Below are 16039 nucleotides of genomic sequence, written 5' to 3'. Positions count from 1 at the left end.
AGTAGTTCAATTGATCAGAAACTGAACTGGACTAGTCACATTAATATTGTGGCTACTAGGGCAGGTCAAAGACTAGGAAGCCTTCAGCGAGAACTTCCCTCTTGACCCCTCCAAAGCCTGTCCACATCGACAAGGTACAAGTCAGAAGTGTAATGAAATACTCTCCACTTGCCTGGATGAGTGCTCCAACAGCACTCAAGAAGCTTGACACCATCCAGGACAAAGCAGCCCGCTTGATTGCTCCCCCTTCCATAAACATTCAAACTTTCCAATAACCACCGAACTGTGGCAGCCTTTTTCACTGTCCAGAAATGCACTGCAGTACCCGCCAAGGTTCCTTAGTCAGCACCTTCCAAACCCACGACCACTACCATCTAGAAGGACAAGAGCAGCAGATACCTGGGAACCCCTCCAAGTCACTCACCACCCTCACTTAGAAATAAATCACAGCTCCTTCGCTGTCGCTGGGGCAACACCCTGGCACTCCCTCCCTAACAGCAGATTGGGAGTCCCTTCACTTCAAGGACTGCTGCGGTTCAAGAGGGCAACTCACCACGACCTTCTGAAGGGCAGCTAGGGATGGGCAATAAATGCTGGCCTAACCAGCGATGCCCACATCCCATAAATGAATAAAGCAAAGTATTGCACCATGTGATGGGCGCGGGATAGCTGAGGGTTAGTCTGGGTCCACCCATGGAGGGAGGAATGGCCTGACCGGTCGCGTGTCCATAAAATGGAGGGTGGCAATGGCCTCGCTGGCTATGGAGGGTGGCAATGGCCTCGCTGGCTATGGAGGGTGGCAATGGCCTCGCTGGCTATGGAGGGTGGCAATGGCCTCGCTGGCTATGGAGGGTGGCAATGGCCTCGCTGGCTGTCGTTGGCGGAGGTGGCCTGGTCAGCAGGGGCAAATGGCTTAATGCACCGGCGTGAGGAATCTAGGTCTGGAGTGGTGCTCCAACAGTCATACACTGCGAACAACCATACCCATCGCTGAATTTGGGCGGAAGCAATGAGGGGAGAATCGCCAATCCTCCTTGAAGAGCCCCAAGAGTGGCTTGCGGTCTGTGAGAACAGTGAAGCGATGCCCGTAGGCATATTGATGGAATTTCTTGACCCTGAATATGACAGCCAAACGCTCCTTCTCGATCCGGGCATAATGCTTCTCTGCGTCAGCCTACATTCTCGAGGCGAAGGCGATGGGATGTTCAGATCTGTCACCCATGGTGTGGGCCAGCTTGGCCCCGATGGCATACAGGGAAATGTTGCAGGTCAGTAGGATTGGCCGGGATGGGTTGAAGTAGTTGTTGTTTCTCCTTGACAAAAGCCGCTTGCTGCTCTCGACCTCACTCCCAGTGTTGCCCCTTCTTCAGCAGGAGAGGGTTGTTGCTCGTTCTGGGTGAGTGTGCTTTACACTCAATTTGGCTCTGTTTTATTCCTTAGCTCTAGAGTCGCCAGGTATCGTTATGATACCGCCACAAGAATCAAGTTCAAGTTCAGACCAATAACTCAATATACCAGTTAGTAAGTTCAAACAAGACACGTTTATTATAATACAGTTATCTACTACTTATGCATATAAAACTACAAGACTAGGCTAATCCTACCACTAACAGGCCAATACTTATCTGGAATAAGGGAACTGCCGGATCAGGGAACAATGGCCTCTTGCTTTTTCCTGGATCCGCAGGCTTCCAGTTGGTGTGGACTAAAGGGGTCAGGAGTGTCTACTTTCGTAGCGTGCGTTGTATGACACTTACTTGATGGCGGCTGCTGACCAGGCCTCTCCTTCTCAAGGTTCTTCGAGAGTTGCTAAAATGTTCTGCTGGGAGGGCCGGCTAAGAGAGCTGGTCAAGAGAGCTGGTCAAGAGGAGCGCTGGGAGGCTGGTCAAGAGAGCGAATCAGTCCTGGGACCTGACTTTTATAGGTCCCAGGGGCTTTGCATCCTTCTGGGCGGACCCTCTATAAACCTGCAATTGATTGGGTCTCTTCCCAATCGATTGATTTGAATTTCCCCAATAACGGGGATGTTCCTCGATCACCGGGCGGTTCCTTCCACCTTATTGGTGTCCTTTGTCTTGGACTCCACTGGCGCCGGAATGTTTGACCTTCCATAGAATGTTTCAATTGCAGTTAACTGTTGTGTCCATTGTGCCTGGGAATCACCGTGAATCGCTTCATTAATATGCACAGCTCGTTAGTTACAATTCTGTCGGGTTTCTGTAGCAGCTAGAATACAGGGGATTCTGCAGACTGCTTGTTTCTTTGCCAATGTCCATTTTACCTTGTAACCTTTGCGTTCTTCCATTTTGTGTGAGGAAGTGGCCAACCCAGGTGGCTTCAGGGTCTGAAGTGGGAGGAACGTGCCATAGTAGTTTACCATTCCCAAGAACAAACTGAGTTCCGTTGGGCCAGCTGGTACAGGAGGCTGCCGAATTGCTTTTACCTTCTCTTCCACCCGGTACAAGCCATGCCGGTCTATGCGGTAGCCGAGTTACATTAGCGGTGTTGAATACACATTTCTCTCACTGGAGGTGGACGCCGTGTGCCTCAAAATGCTCCAGCATCTTGGCCAGATTTTGTAGGTGCCCCTGGTCAGACAAGCCTGTGATCAGAACGGCATTGTGATAGACCGCCACCCAGAGCAGGTCCCGCAGGATGTTCTCCATTGCTCGCTGAAATATCGCAAAACGGAGGAAACCCCAAAGGGAAAGGCGGGTGTATTCATATGGCCCCCTGTGCATGTTTTCGGTTACAAAGCATCTGGACAAACAGCGCCGCCCAGTCAGAGAACTGTACCAGGCAGATGATGCCCAAGTTCTCCATCCAGTCCAACTCAGCGTCCATTTTGGGTCATAAGGCACAAGGGACAGGTTGGACACGGAAGTAGCGTGGTCGAGCCATGGGGTCCACACTTATTTAGGACACAGCCCCTTTTTTGATGCCCAAGCCATCCTTGAATACTGATGGAAGCCTCGATAGAAATCCCTCAGGACAAGGTAGGTGCATGCAGTACACCCGCTGCCAATCTTACTGCAAGTGGAGTAGCCAGGCTCACCTCAACAAGCTCAGACCGCTCCTGTCGACCACCAGCAGAGGAAGGTTTGCAGACTGTTGACCATGCTTGACCGGAACCGTTGAAGTGCCCACTATTGCCTCACATTTGTGTCCGACAGCGATTGAAGGCCAGACCGAATGCGGTTGAACGAACGGTGACGGGCTATCAGCACTGCTGCCACAGTGTTGGGTTCCGTACAGATTGGATAGCCATTAATCCGGAGGGAGAACCGGATGGTGCTACTCTTGGCGTAGCCATGCAGTGTAACTGCTGGAAGGTGCTTTCCGCATCTTCCACATAGTAAGCACCATCACGTAGCGGGTGGTCGTGCCTAGAGGGTAGATCCTCACAGGGTTTCCTATCTCTCTGATTTCTGTGGCCTGTTGCAGCTCACGCTGGCTAGTGGTCACATTCCTGTTCCTCCTGGTCAGGGGAGAATGCCCGGCGGTGTTGTTGGCCTCTATTATGGCGGTCCATGTTCCTCCAGCAGGTGTCCCATTGTCAGGTGTCAGCCTTCTCGGGTCTAGCCGAGTGTGATAGGTGCTTGCGATTACATTCCAGACGGAGCACTGTCAGTCTCTGCAGTTCCTGGATCTCTCGTTCGGCACTTTCTCTGGAGATAGCTATCACCACCGCGTGTTGCAGGACCAGGTGGGCCTCAGCTGGTAATTTCCGTTGTGTGGCCGCATCGCGGAGCCCACACACCGAACGGTCCCTGAGTGCCTCATTCAGTGTCACTCCGAATTCGCAAGTCACAGCCAGTTTTCGGAGGCGGGCCAAGAAGTCACTCACCAACTCGGCTTGGGTCTGAGCAGCAATGTAGAATCGGAAACAACATACAATGAGAGATGGTTTCGGGTCAAAATGCTCCCTCACCAGGGCGGCGAACGACCAGGTACCTGGGCAGTCTGGGTAAGTCAAGCTCTTTATCACACTGTAGGTGGGCCCTCCGCAAGCTGTCAGTAATGTAACAGCTTTTATGCATCGCCAGTAATATCATTTGTTTGAAAAAAATAGTTCATGTGTTCAACATATTGCCCTCAATCATCTGTACCTGCTCAAAAGGTTCCAGCTTTCCTGGGTGTGGCAATTCGGCGGTTAGTAGTGGGACCTGCCGAAGCCTAGATGAGGTGGGCCAGGCACTTGGCAACCGGTGTCGATGGCAGCTCCACAGAATCCTTGTCGCCACTGTTGAATCCACAGTAGGCAGAATGCATAGACGGAAGTCGAAATTACAGAAGAAGGTTTATTTTGATACAATTACAATACTCCTCCACTCCCCGAAGGGTCTCTTTCCCCACCCTGCAGCTAGAACGGCGTTTTTATACAACTGGGACTCTCTTTGTAAAGGGGAAACCTCTCCACCTTAAAGGGAAAAGCCTACCTTTGTTAAAGGGGAAGTTCATATTCCAGGGAGGCCACGGGAAATCGCAAAGTCCTGATCAAGGGACCTCCATTAGGTTTGTAACACGAAGCTATCAGCTCCATTGACAGAATAGAAGTCCCTTTTCACTTCAAAGCAGCATGCCTGTCAATCAATGGGGCTGGTTTAGCACAGGGCTAAAGTGCTGGCTTTCAAAGCAGACCAAGGCAGGCCAGCAGCACGGTTCAATTCCCGTAACAGCCTTCCTGAACAGGCGGCGGGCGGTTTGTGACAACTAGGGACTTTTCACAGGAACTTTATTTGAAGCCTACTTGCGACAATAAGCGATTTTTATTTCATTCTTTTCATTTCATTTCAATGGAGGGGAGAGCAGGTGCAACGCATTTTCTACCTACAGGAGCAGTTCTATTTTCAACAGCCAGCACAGGCAGTCGAGTTGACTCAAAGGAAAAATAGAGGAGAGTCAAGGGCAAGTTATGACATTTTCAGTGCATGATGGAAAAGATGGTAATGTATGTGAATAATTACACAAAGTTGATCATTGGAAAGGTCAGTTTAAAGGACAAATCTCTGAGATGAATCACTGCATTAAAATACAGCACCTAATAATGACATTTGAAGGTGCAAAAACCTACACTTAGCTTTCAGAATGATCCCAACTCCCACACAGATTTCCATTTTTTGTCATGAGTTGGCGAGGATGTGTTGCCAGTTCACTCTCCAGATGGCAGGAAGTGAGACCCCACCAAATGAAAAATTCAGGCCCTAGAATAATTTTTTAAAAAAAATTTAGATTACCCAATTCATTTTTTCTAATTAAGGGGCAATTTAGCGTGGCCAAGCCACCTACCCTGTATATCTTTGGGTAGTGGGGGTGAAACCCACGCAAACACGGGGAGAATGTGCAAACATCACAGGGACAGTGACCCAGAGCCGGGATTGAACTTGGCACCTCAGCGCCGTGAGGCAGCAGTGCTAACCACTGCACCACTGTGCCGCCCCAGGCCCGAGAATCAAAGACCCCTCCCACCCGGCTTACTCACCCTTTCAACTTCTTCCATCGGGCAGGAGATACAAAAGTCTGAGAACACGCACGAACAGTTTCAAAAACAGCTTCTTCCCCACTGTTACCAGACTCCTAAATGACCCTCTTATTCACTGACCTCATTAACACTACACCCGTGTGTGCTTCACTCAATGCCGGTGTTATGTAGTTGCATTGTGTACCTTGTGTTGCCCTATTATGTATTTTATTTTATTTTATTTTATTTTCTTGTACTTAATGATCTGTTGAGCAGCTCGCAGAAAAATACTTTTCAAGTACCTCGGTACATGTAACAATAAATAAAATCCAACCCAGAATAATAATAGGGAATTTGAACTACTCTGATTTTAGTTGCCCAAAGGAGTTACGATATCAGAATTCCTAGAATGTTTACAAAGCTTTTATTCTGTATGTATGTAGCGAGAAGGGAGAATTCACAATTGGATCTAGTGATGGAATGAGCCAGAGCAGGTAAAAGTAGGATTGGATTGGATTTGTTTATTGTCACGTGTACCGAGGAACAGTGAAAAGTATTTCTCTGCGTGCAGCTCAAACAGAGTATTTAGTACATGAAAAGAACATTTTAAAAAAAAATGTAATAGGGCAGAAAATACATATTGGGCAAATAGTGAACATAACCTCATAAACTTTAAGATGGTAACTGGGAAGAATGTAAGGTAATAAATGAAATGAAATAAAAATCGCTTATTGTCACAAGTAGGCTTCAAATGAAGTTACTGTGAAAAGCTCCTAGCCTCCACAATCCAGCGCCTGTTCGGGGAGGCCGGTATGGGAATTGAACCGTGCTGCTGGCCTGCCTCGGTCTACTTTCAAAGCCAGCTCTTTAGCCCTGTGCTAAACCAGCCCCTAAAATGTAAGGTAAGAAAAGTCTATATTGACGGGCTGAAATTGAACTTGGGAATGGAAAATGGGAACGATATTGGTTAGCAATGAGGTCGAACAACGAGGGAACACTTTTCACAGTAACTTCATTGCAGTGTTAATGTAAATCTACTTGTGACACTAATAAAGATTATCTTTATTATTAAACCTATGTTCTTTGGTCAAATTGATTTTCATGGAGTTTCCAAGGATGACTAGGCAAGGAGTCTTAGATTTTAGATGCAAATGACTCCGGGTGCTCCGGTTTCCTCCCATGAGTCCCGTAAAACGTGCTCTTGGGTGAATCGGACATTCAGAATTCTCCCTCTGTGTACCCGCACAGGCGCCGGAGTGTGGCAACTCGGGGCTTTTCACAGTAACTTCATTGCAGTGTTAATGTAAGCCTATTTGTGACAAGTATTATTATTATTAAGTAATTACTTTGTTTCAGTATTTACCAAGGAAACAGGACCGATGGACATGACATTGAATGATAAGATTAGAAATGAGACAACTGTATTTAAAAGAGGTGAAATATTAAATAATTATCTCTTTAAATTTAAAAAGAATAATGTCCCTGCCTGGATAGATTACATCAAGATTTTGGAGAAGAGATATCAGAGGCATTGCTTCATATTTTTAATAATTCATTGGGGAAAGGTGTCGTGCTAGAAGATTGATGGACAGCAAACGTTATTTTTTTAATGAGGGGAGGTAGACCAGTCAGCTTAACATGGATGGGAGAGAAGAGCATCGAGAAACCAAATGTATAATAATGAATAATCAACTTGGATTTGAAAATTGGAAATCGTGCTTGATCTGGAAAGGTAACAAAGAGTATTCGGGGGTAATTTTGTAATTCGATTTTCAAACAGCCTTTGATAAGGTAGCACATTATAGACTAATGAATAAAGTCAGACTCAGGGAAGAAGTAGTAGAAAGGATAAGTAATTCACTCAATGCAAAAAGCAGAGCATCGGAGTAAAGGGTAATTATTCCGAATGGGAGACGATGGAAAGTGATCTACAAGGATCTGTTTTTAGACCATGACTTTTCATAATTCCTATTGATGATTTAGACTTTGGAAATAAAAGCACAATTCCTGAAATGACTGACGGCACCAGATTGAGGGATAGTCAATTCTGAGAAGGACTGCAACAAGTTATAAGGTGCTAACAAACTTGAACAAAACTTTAGAGCAGCATGGTAACATTGTGGATAGCACAATTGCTTCACAGCTCCAGGGTCCCAGGTTCGATTCCCGGCTTGGGTCACTGTGTGTGCGGAGTCTGCACATTTTCCCCGTGTGTGCGTGGGTTTCCTCCGGGTGCTCCAGTTTCCTCCCACAGTCCAAAGATGTGCAGGTTAGGTGGATTGGCCATGCTAAATTGCCCACAGTGTCCAAAATTGCCCTTAGTGTTGGGTGGGGTTACTGGGTTATGGGGATAGGGCGGAGGTGTGGACCTTGGGTAGGGTACTCTTTCCAAGACCCGGTGCAGATTTGATGGGACGAATGGCCTCCTTCTGCACTGTAAATTCTATACATTCTATGAAAAGATGACATATAATTAGTAAATGAGTTTTAACATAGATAAATATGAGGTATTATATTTTGACAAGAAAGATGAAGGGAAAGATCTAATGGAAAAGTTTCTACGTGTCATTTCAGGCAGGTTTGGCTGGGAATTTCTCCTCTGCTCTGTCCAGCAAGTTCCCCACCGTTATCTAACAATGAAACATACAAAATAGGAGCAGGAGGAGGTGATTCGGCCTTTCGAGCCCACTCCATTATTCATTATGACCATGGCTGATTATTCAACTCAATAGCCTAATCCCGCCCAACCTTCCGGAGGCCCCTTCACAGCCCCCCCCCCCCCCCCCCCCCCCCCCCCCCCCCCCCCCCCCCCCCCCCAACCGCCATATCCCCCCTCATCCCTCCTTTCATAGGCACAGTCTTGGCTCTCAACAGTGCCACCCTGGCATCTGGCACCCTAACACTCGCCACACAGGCACCCCGACAGTGCCCCTGCCGGCCCTGGCAGTGCCATCAGGGCCAGCCCAAGGCACCGGCAACTCGGGCAGTCGCCCGGGGCGCCATGTGTTAGGGGCGCCAGAGACTCGGGTCCCGCGCATGCGCAGTTGGGCCGGTGCCAACCAGTGCATGCGCGGTGGCCCGCCCTCCCCCAGGGCGGCCCCCTCCGCCCCCTCCGGCCGCCCCCCCCTTCCGTCCCGCCCTCGGCTCCGCCCCCCCTTCGGGCCCCCCCGCCTCGGGCCCCCCCCCGCCTCAGGCCCCCCCCCCCGCCTCGGCCCCCCCCGTCTCGCCCCCCCCCCCCGTCTCGCTCCCCCCACGCCTCGGCCCCGCCCCCCCTGCCTCGGACCCCGCCCCCTGCCTCGCCCCCCCCCCCCGAAGGGCGCCGAAGTTCAGCTTGCCCGGGGCGCCAGCAACCCTAGGGCCGGCGCTGAGTGCCATGTTGCCCGGGTGTCAGAGGGAGAACAAGGGTGCCACAGTGCGCTGTTCCTGAGTACTCCGGGGTCTCCAATAGCCTGGGAAACCCTCCGGGGCCGTGAAGTCTGGTCCACGTTTGTGTGGATGAGCCCTAATCAGCGCCTGCATGACCTCTAACTGGGGAGCCGGTTAGATCATAGGAGGCTGTTAGATTGGGCTGGCATCTCCCTAATGAGATTGAGATGGCCTGAAATTGGCCTCAATTAGCTTTGCGCCGCATCTAGACAGAATCCGGATCCCGCCAATAGGAATTTTGTGAGGGCCACGAAGAATTCAGCACGAGTTGTCAGGATACAAAGAAATAACATTTATTTACAATAACATATATATACAACAGCAGCAGCTACTTCCTTTGCTGCTCCCTCCTCTCTCTCTGCTGGTTCCAAGCTGGCCAGTTCTATTTTTGCAGGGAGTCTGCTAATGATTTCTCCGCCCCCCCACAGGATTGTGGGATTGTCATTAGTCCCCAGCCAATGGTAAGCAGGCAGGTTATAACAAGGAGTGAGCCAGTTTGATCACAAACAGCTCAGCACCCGACATGGTTCCCAATTTGGACCTCTCCCCGGCCCGCACAGATCCTAGCCAGACACAACGCGGGAGTTAAATTGTGTCCAAAGTGTTTGCAGTTTGCAAAGGAATCTGGGAATACAAATACATAAATCACTAAAAGTAACCACCAGGGGTGAGTTTCTCTGGCCTTCCCGTGGCATGTTTGTCAGTGGCAGGAAGCGGCCGCCATTGGCCGGTGGCGGGATCTTCTCACCCCGCCAATTGCGCACCACCCCCATGGGTTTCCCAGCAGAGTGAGGTGGATACAATTGGAAATCCCATTGACATCGGCAGGACCACAAGATTCCGCCGATGTCAATGGGATTTCCCATTGAATCCACCCCAAGCCACTGGGAAACCTGCAGCGGGGGTGCACTGGAAGATCCCGTCAGTGTGAACCACCAGAAGATCTCGCCCCAGGTAAACAAGGCCGTAAAAAAGCAAACCAAATATGAAACTTTATTTTGAGAATGGCGGAAGTGAAAAGTAAAGCTAAACCTGTATCAAAACCTTGGTGAGTCGCACCTGAGGTACGATGTATAATTCTGGTTACCTTACTTTAAAAAAAAAATGATAGATGTGCTGGAGAGGATGCAAAAAAAATTTGTGAAATATGAGGGCTACCTATACGGAGAGTATGGACAGGCAGGGTCTCTTTTCTCTTGAAAAGAGAAGCCCAAGGGGTGACCTAATGGAGATCTTTCAAAGATTTTGATACAGTACATGCAAATAGAATGTTTCCAAATGTGGGGGAAAGGTAGAACTGGAGACCATCAATATAAGATGGGTATCAAGAAATCCAATAGGAAATTCAATAAATATCTTTACCAGAAAGAGGTGACAATGTGGAACTCATTAACACGGGGAGTGGTTGAAGAGAATAGTATCGAAGCTCTTGAATGGACACGAGGTAAGCATATGAGGGAGATGGGAATAAGGGGCTTATAATGATATATTTAGAATGAGGAAAAATGGGAGGTGGCTCATACATGGTATCATGGATTATTTAACCAAGTGGTCTCTCTCTGTGCTGTATATCCTATGTAGTATTAACCCTGAAATTGCACAGACTTCTATAAGTCAGATGCCATTAATTTTGTTTATTCCATTCCCTTCTGATTTTAGCCAGTTTCTCACTGCAGACACTGCAGAATGTCAGGGCAAAGTATCGTATCACACGGCCCTCTGTTCATTATACCATCAAGCATCACTTCTTTTTACTTGTAAACTTCTGTCACCTGTTTGACTCCAATTTCGCACTTATAAAACAGCAGAAAATCACAGCTGCAAATGCAGGGCATATACTTATATAAAAAAATGTCTATTTTTCAAATATCATTTGAAATATAGAATTGGTAATATCATTGGACTGGTAATCCAGAATGCTAAGGAAGTAAGAAAAAAATGAGTAAATATTTGTTTGGGAATTGAGACTAGGGTAGTTGGAGAGATAATCACAATTGCCCACAGCATCAGGAGTTTCCAAGTTACTCGGTCATCTGTGGAATGCAACTGGTCTGAGTTTTAATTGTAAAGTCAGGGTTGTAGCCTATTGCATGAGAATCAGGAGAAACTGTTGGAGAGCTTTATTTTCATGGAGATTTCACTTGTGATTAGATGGCAGCTGATTGTGTTAATCATAATTCATAAGGTGCAAGTTATGTGGTCTGTAGAGGCCGTACATTTAAAGCACTATACAACCTTATTTTGTTCCTTATATTGTCCATCAAGTCAATCAGTTAGACTTCAATGCAATGCCTTATTGCAAAGAGAAGGCTTATTAGGGAGGCAGGAATCAGTTTCTGGAATGGTCACCATTACAGAGACTCGCTTTTAATAAATCTGGAATATACTGAATTTAAACCACCAGCGCTACGGTAGGATTTGAACCTATGTCCTCAGAGAATTAGCCTTGGACTCTGGATTACCAGTCCAATGACATTACCACCATGCCACCAACTTCCCAACTATAACTATCTACTATAAGCACAACTCAGGAGCCCTATGATAGCATTAGGAAGTATGAGGAACTCATAAACATGTCAAAAATAAACGTTACTTGATGATCCACTTACAAACATAATCTTTTTAGTTTTTATTTTAAATTTAAAAAAAATAAATTTAGAGTACCCAATTCATTTTTTCCAATTAAGGGGCAATTTTAGCGTGGCCAATCCATCTAGCCTGCACACCTTTTTGGGTTGTGGGGGCGAAACCCACGCAAACATGGGGAGACTGTGCAAACTCCACACAGACAGTGACCCAGAGCCGGGATCAAACCTGGGACCTTGGCGTCGTGAGGCAACAGGGCTAAGCCACTGTGCCACCGTGCTGCCCAAACATAATCTTTTTGACATAAACCTGTAAAACAAAACCTAAGGTCTCATTTTCCTTGACAGCTGTGTTAACAAAATCTAATAAGCAAAATGCAGAATCCATTAATGGGCTTGGAAGTCAACTGAGCATTCAGAATAAGATTCCACTGAACAACTCTGTCCAAAAAAATGCTGAGCTAAATCTATTAAAGCCTTTAAGAACAGCCAAAATCTCAGCTATATGTCAAAGTTTTGAAACAGCCAAAAATATGTTTGAACTGAACATCAAGTAAAAGCCAAAGCTAAAACACTTCTACACCGTCAGACTTAGATTTTACTGTTGTACAATGAAGAATAGCAGTTTATCCAGTGGATAATGTATTCTAATGCATTTGAAGACTTTTCCACTTTCACAATATTGCAATTCTGAAATGCTCACTTCCACTTTGGCAGGACATCTTGTCCACTTATGCAGCACTGCTGAAGCTTGCAGGCACCAGGAACAGCGGTGAGAACCCCGTATTCAGGCCCCATCTGCCATTTTTAGCCTGTGTCAGATTGGAAAATGCAGCCCATCCTACCTGCATCAGTACAGTATCACGTTTGATCTGGAATCCCAACCAATACCTTGAACTTGAACACTCCCCAGTCCCAGGAATTGGACCAGGATAGTGTGTAAATCAGCTGTACACAATTAACAATACCTTGTCAATATTGGTTTTAAAGGGATTCTACCTGATACTGAGGCAGTATTTCACATTTGTTCCATTTCTCTGGTATCCTACAGACCCCAGCTGAAGCCACACCATATCTGCTCTCATACTGAACCAGTACTCTGCTGCAAATACAGTGACGAGTTTCGACAAGTCATCACTTGTTCAGAAGGATCAGTAAGTGTGTGCTCTGAACAATAATTACAGTAGGACTCCTTGTTACAGTTTTTTTTTTTCCTTTTAAAAACTTTTTCCAAGGGAGTGGGAGTGAAGGTAGGGTTGGGGGCCAATGGAGGGTTGGGGGTTGGTCACGTGGGGTGTAAAGGTTTTGGTTGGGGGGGGGGTCACCTCAAGCATGCGGCCCGGTGTAGGTCACAAACTTTTGTGTGGCACTGGAGGCCTTTCATCCTGGTCATGCTTCCCGAGCTGACGGCCAGTGCCACTTCATCACAGGCGGCACTGGCCGCCCTGTGGCTCACCCTCCGGGACACTTGAGGGAAGCAGGATCTCCCTCCTGGCCTCGACTGCATCTAGGATCCTGCCAGGTCCGCATCTCCAAACCTTGTGACTCTTCATCTCAGCACCATGGCTGCGTGCTGAGTGGGGTTAAACAGCAAGAGTTGTTTAACTGCTACTCGACCTTGTTAGCAGGGGACTGGCGAGTGCGGTCCCGACGAATCAGCTGGTCAGCCTTCATTTGTGGTGAGAAGCCTGTGGGGCCTTGTTAAGTGGGCTATTTAACGTTGTATTGCATTGCAGGCCTTGCTGGGCTGAGGGCAGGGAGCTCGCGGCACTTCCCGCTCGCTACAACACTGAGAAAACTTTCCGGAGAATTGCACCCAAAAGCTTGCTTTCAGTGTGATATGTGAATTTCACGCTACTTTCCTATTCAGAGCACAAAGATGCTATTTCTCCATTAAATTAATATGGTTCATCATTTTGCATTTTCTTTTGAACATGATTATATATAATTGTGCATTGGCCCTAAACGTACTGACGATATGAGGAAAATATTAATAAAAGATGCAAAATGTTAGGTGTATTTTAATTTTGATTTGGCTATTGATTCTTGTGTTGAATTTATTATGCAGCTATATGCACATTATACAGTTGATAGAAGACACTTGGCAATTTGCACATATTTGATTTAGAAATGCTAAATTTTTGTCTTTTGGTTGCCAATCAATTTTATTTTATTCAATTCTTTTCTTAAAAGAAATTGTTCAGGTGAAAATAAATAGCTGACCTCTATCTTTGTTTCCTTCGGGTACTCCGGTTTCCTCCCACAGTCCAAATACGTGCAGGTTAGATGGATTGGCCATGCTAAATTGCCCTTAGTGACCAAAAAGATTAGATGGGGTTATTGGGTCATGGGGGCAGGGTGGAAGTGAGGCCTTAAGTGGGTCGGTGCAGACTCAATGGGCTGAATGGTCCCCTTCTGTACTCTATGTTCTATGTTCTATCTTAAGAGCAGAGAATGTTGGGAAGAAATTTGGCCGAGGCATTCAAAGCCATCAGCAGCCGAGGCCAGGTAGTTAGAGGGAAATTATTCCCATTGGCTGAAGCACTGAGCACCAGAGGACACCAATTTCAAAAGAAACAAAGGCAACATGAGCAAAGTCTTTTTACACAACAAATGGTTTGGATCTGGAATGGAATACACTGCCTGAACGGCTGCTGGAGACAGGTCCAATTGTTACTTTCAGAAAGGATAACAACTAAAAGGGAAAACTGTAGGAGGGCTACGGGAAAGCACGTTCAAGTGGGACCAGCTAAATTGTAAAGAGTCGGCACAGACTCAATAAGTCAGATAACATCCTTCTGTGCTGCAAGCCATTCTTATATTCTGGTCTTTGTTGTTAGCAAAGCCTGAAATGGCAACAATTACCACCAAAGAGTAGGACAATGCTTCAATCCATAGTACCGCTACGTTATCACTGTTCTTCACTTCACAGAACTCCTACATTATCACTGTTTTTTCTCATGTCTATTTATTGGAATTTACAATTTTTTACAAACTTTCACATGAAACAAACCAATACAAAAAGGCAGCTACAGGACAAGACCGCATGAATCAGGGACAAAATCCCTGATGGGATCCACCCACGGATAAATAACCCGTCCAAACCTGAACAGGATGCAGTCAACATTTTTGACCTACATCTCACCCATAGCTATAAAACAGAACGACATGCGAAGAAAATAATACCCAGTGCTTAGGGGAAATCGACTAACTCTTCCAGCCCAATTTAAACTCTTCTACATAACCAAACCGGAACAGGCAACCATCCTACACTTCTGAGATGGCAAAGAACAAGGAAAAAGTCAGAGGGAGGACTGGGCACAACCAAACTTGTATTATCAGACCAGTGTCTCCCATGGAAGAAGTACAAAGGTAACAAGAACAAGAACCTAAAACAGTGAACTGATCCTCCACAACCCCATCTCCCAACCCCAGATCCAAGGATAAAACAGGCCATTGAACCATCAGCACCATGACCACCCTCAAAAAGGCAACAGGATATCTTGTGGCCTAGAACCAATAGGAACACGGTCTGATCCCAATCGAAAGAATGGCAGGGAACCCACACCAGGAATGGAGGGTTGTTAAAGCGGCCCCCAAACTAACACCCTCAGCCCCCGGAACCACAGGAACACCTCCCCACCCCAAACAGCCAAGTCCGTCCAAAGAGAGAGGATTTGGCCATCCAAAAGCCAACGTAAATACATATCTGTTAGTCGTGCCGCCAAGGCCCTCCTTCTAACATCACCACAGCTAGCTACAAGGGCACCAATAGTAAGAAAAATAAAAGCAACATCCTTAACACCTCTCCAAGTCAGAAAAAGGGTGAAGAAGAAGAACAAGGGGCAGAATTCTCCGACCCCCCGTAGGGTCGGGGAATCGCCCGGGGCCGGCGTAAATCCCGCCCCCGGCCTGGCCTGGCCTAGCCCAGCCCCAAACCAAACCAAATCCCTCGGGCAGCACGGTAGCATTATGGATAGCGCAATTGCTTCACAGCTCCAGGGTCCCAGGTTCGATTCCGGCTTGGGTCACTGTCTGTGCGTGGGTTTCCTCCGGGTGCCCCAGTTTCCTCCCACAGTCCAAAGATGTGCAGGTTAGGTAGATTGGCCATGATAAATTGCCCTTAGTGTCCAAAATTGCCCTTAGTGTTGGGTGGGGTTACTGGGTTATGGGGATAGGGTGGAGGTGTTGACCGTGGGTAGGGTGCTCTTTCCAAGAGCCGGTGCAGACTCGATGGGCCAAATGGCCTCCTTCTGCACTGTAAATTCTATGATTCTATGATTCAACAGGATAATGTACAGTCCACCTGGGCCTGAAGAAGAATAAGGCGCAGCCAAAAAAATATTAGATCTGACTACAGGGGGAACCTTCCTTGAACATCACAAAGACAGAATTAGCCACACCATCCACACCCTTCCCCCCTCACCCCCCTCCGGCCCTGTTCACCCTCCCCCTGAGGGTATATTAGGATAAAGCAATGTGCACAAATCTCGCAACCAATATTCAGCTCAACATAATGAAACTTTATCAAATCAGGATAGCTAATGGTGCAGGACATCACCCCTGA

The 16039-nt window shown here is 47.1% G+C and overlaps 1 protein-coding gene across 4 annotated transcripts in view; it reads left to right on the top strand.

Moving 5' to 3' along the window:
* Positions 1-16039, top strand: part of wdr95 (WD40 repeat domain 95) — a 199440-nt gene that overhangs the window by 122946 nt on the left and 60455 nt on the right. For all 4 annotated transcript variants that reach the window (XM_038819069.1, XM_038819068.1, XM_038819070.1 and 1 more), the window contains one exon: positions 12524-12626. In XM_038819069.1, the coding sequence (XP_038674997.1) occupies positions 12524-12626 (103 nt within the window). The remainder of the gene's footprint in view (positions 1-12523; positions 12627-16039) is intronic.

This window comes from Scyliorhinus canicula, chromosome 14, assembly GCF_902713615.1.
Source record: "Scyliorhinus canicula chromosome 14, sScyCan1.1, whole genome shotgun sequence".
Classification (NCBI taxonomy): Eukaryota; Metazoa; Chordata; class Chondrichthyes; order Carcharhiniformes; family Scyliorhinidae; genus Scyliorhinus; species Scyliorhinus canicula.
This window is presented reverse-complemented; position numbering and strand designations above follow the sequence as displayed.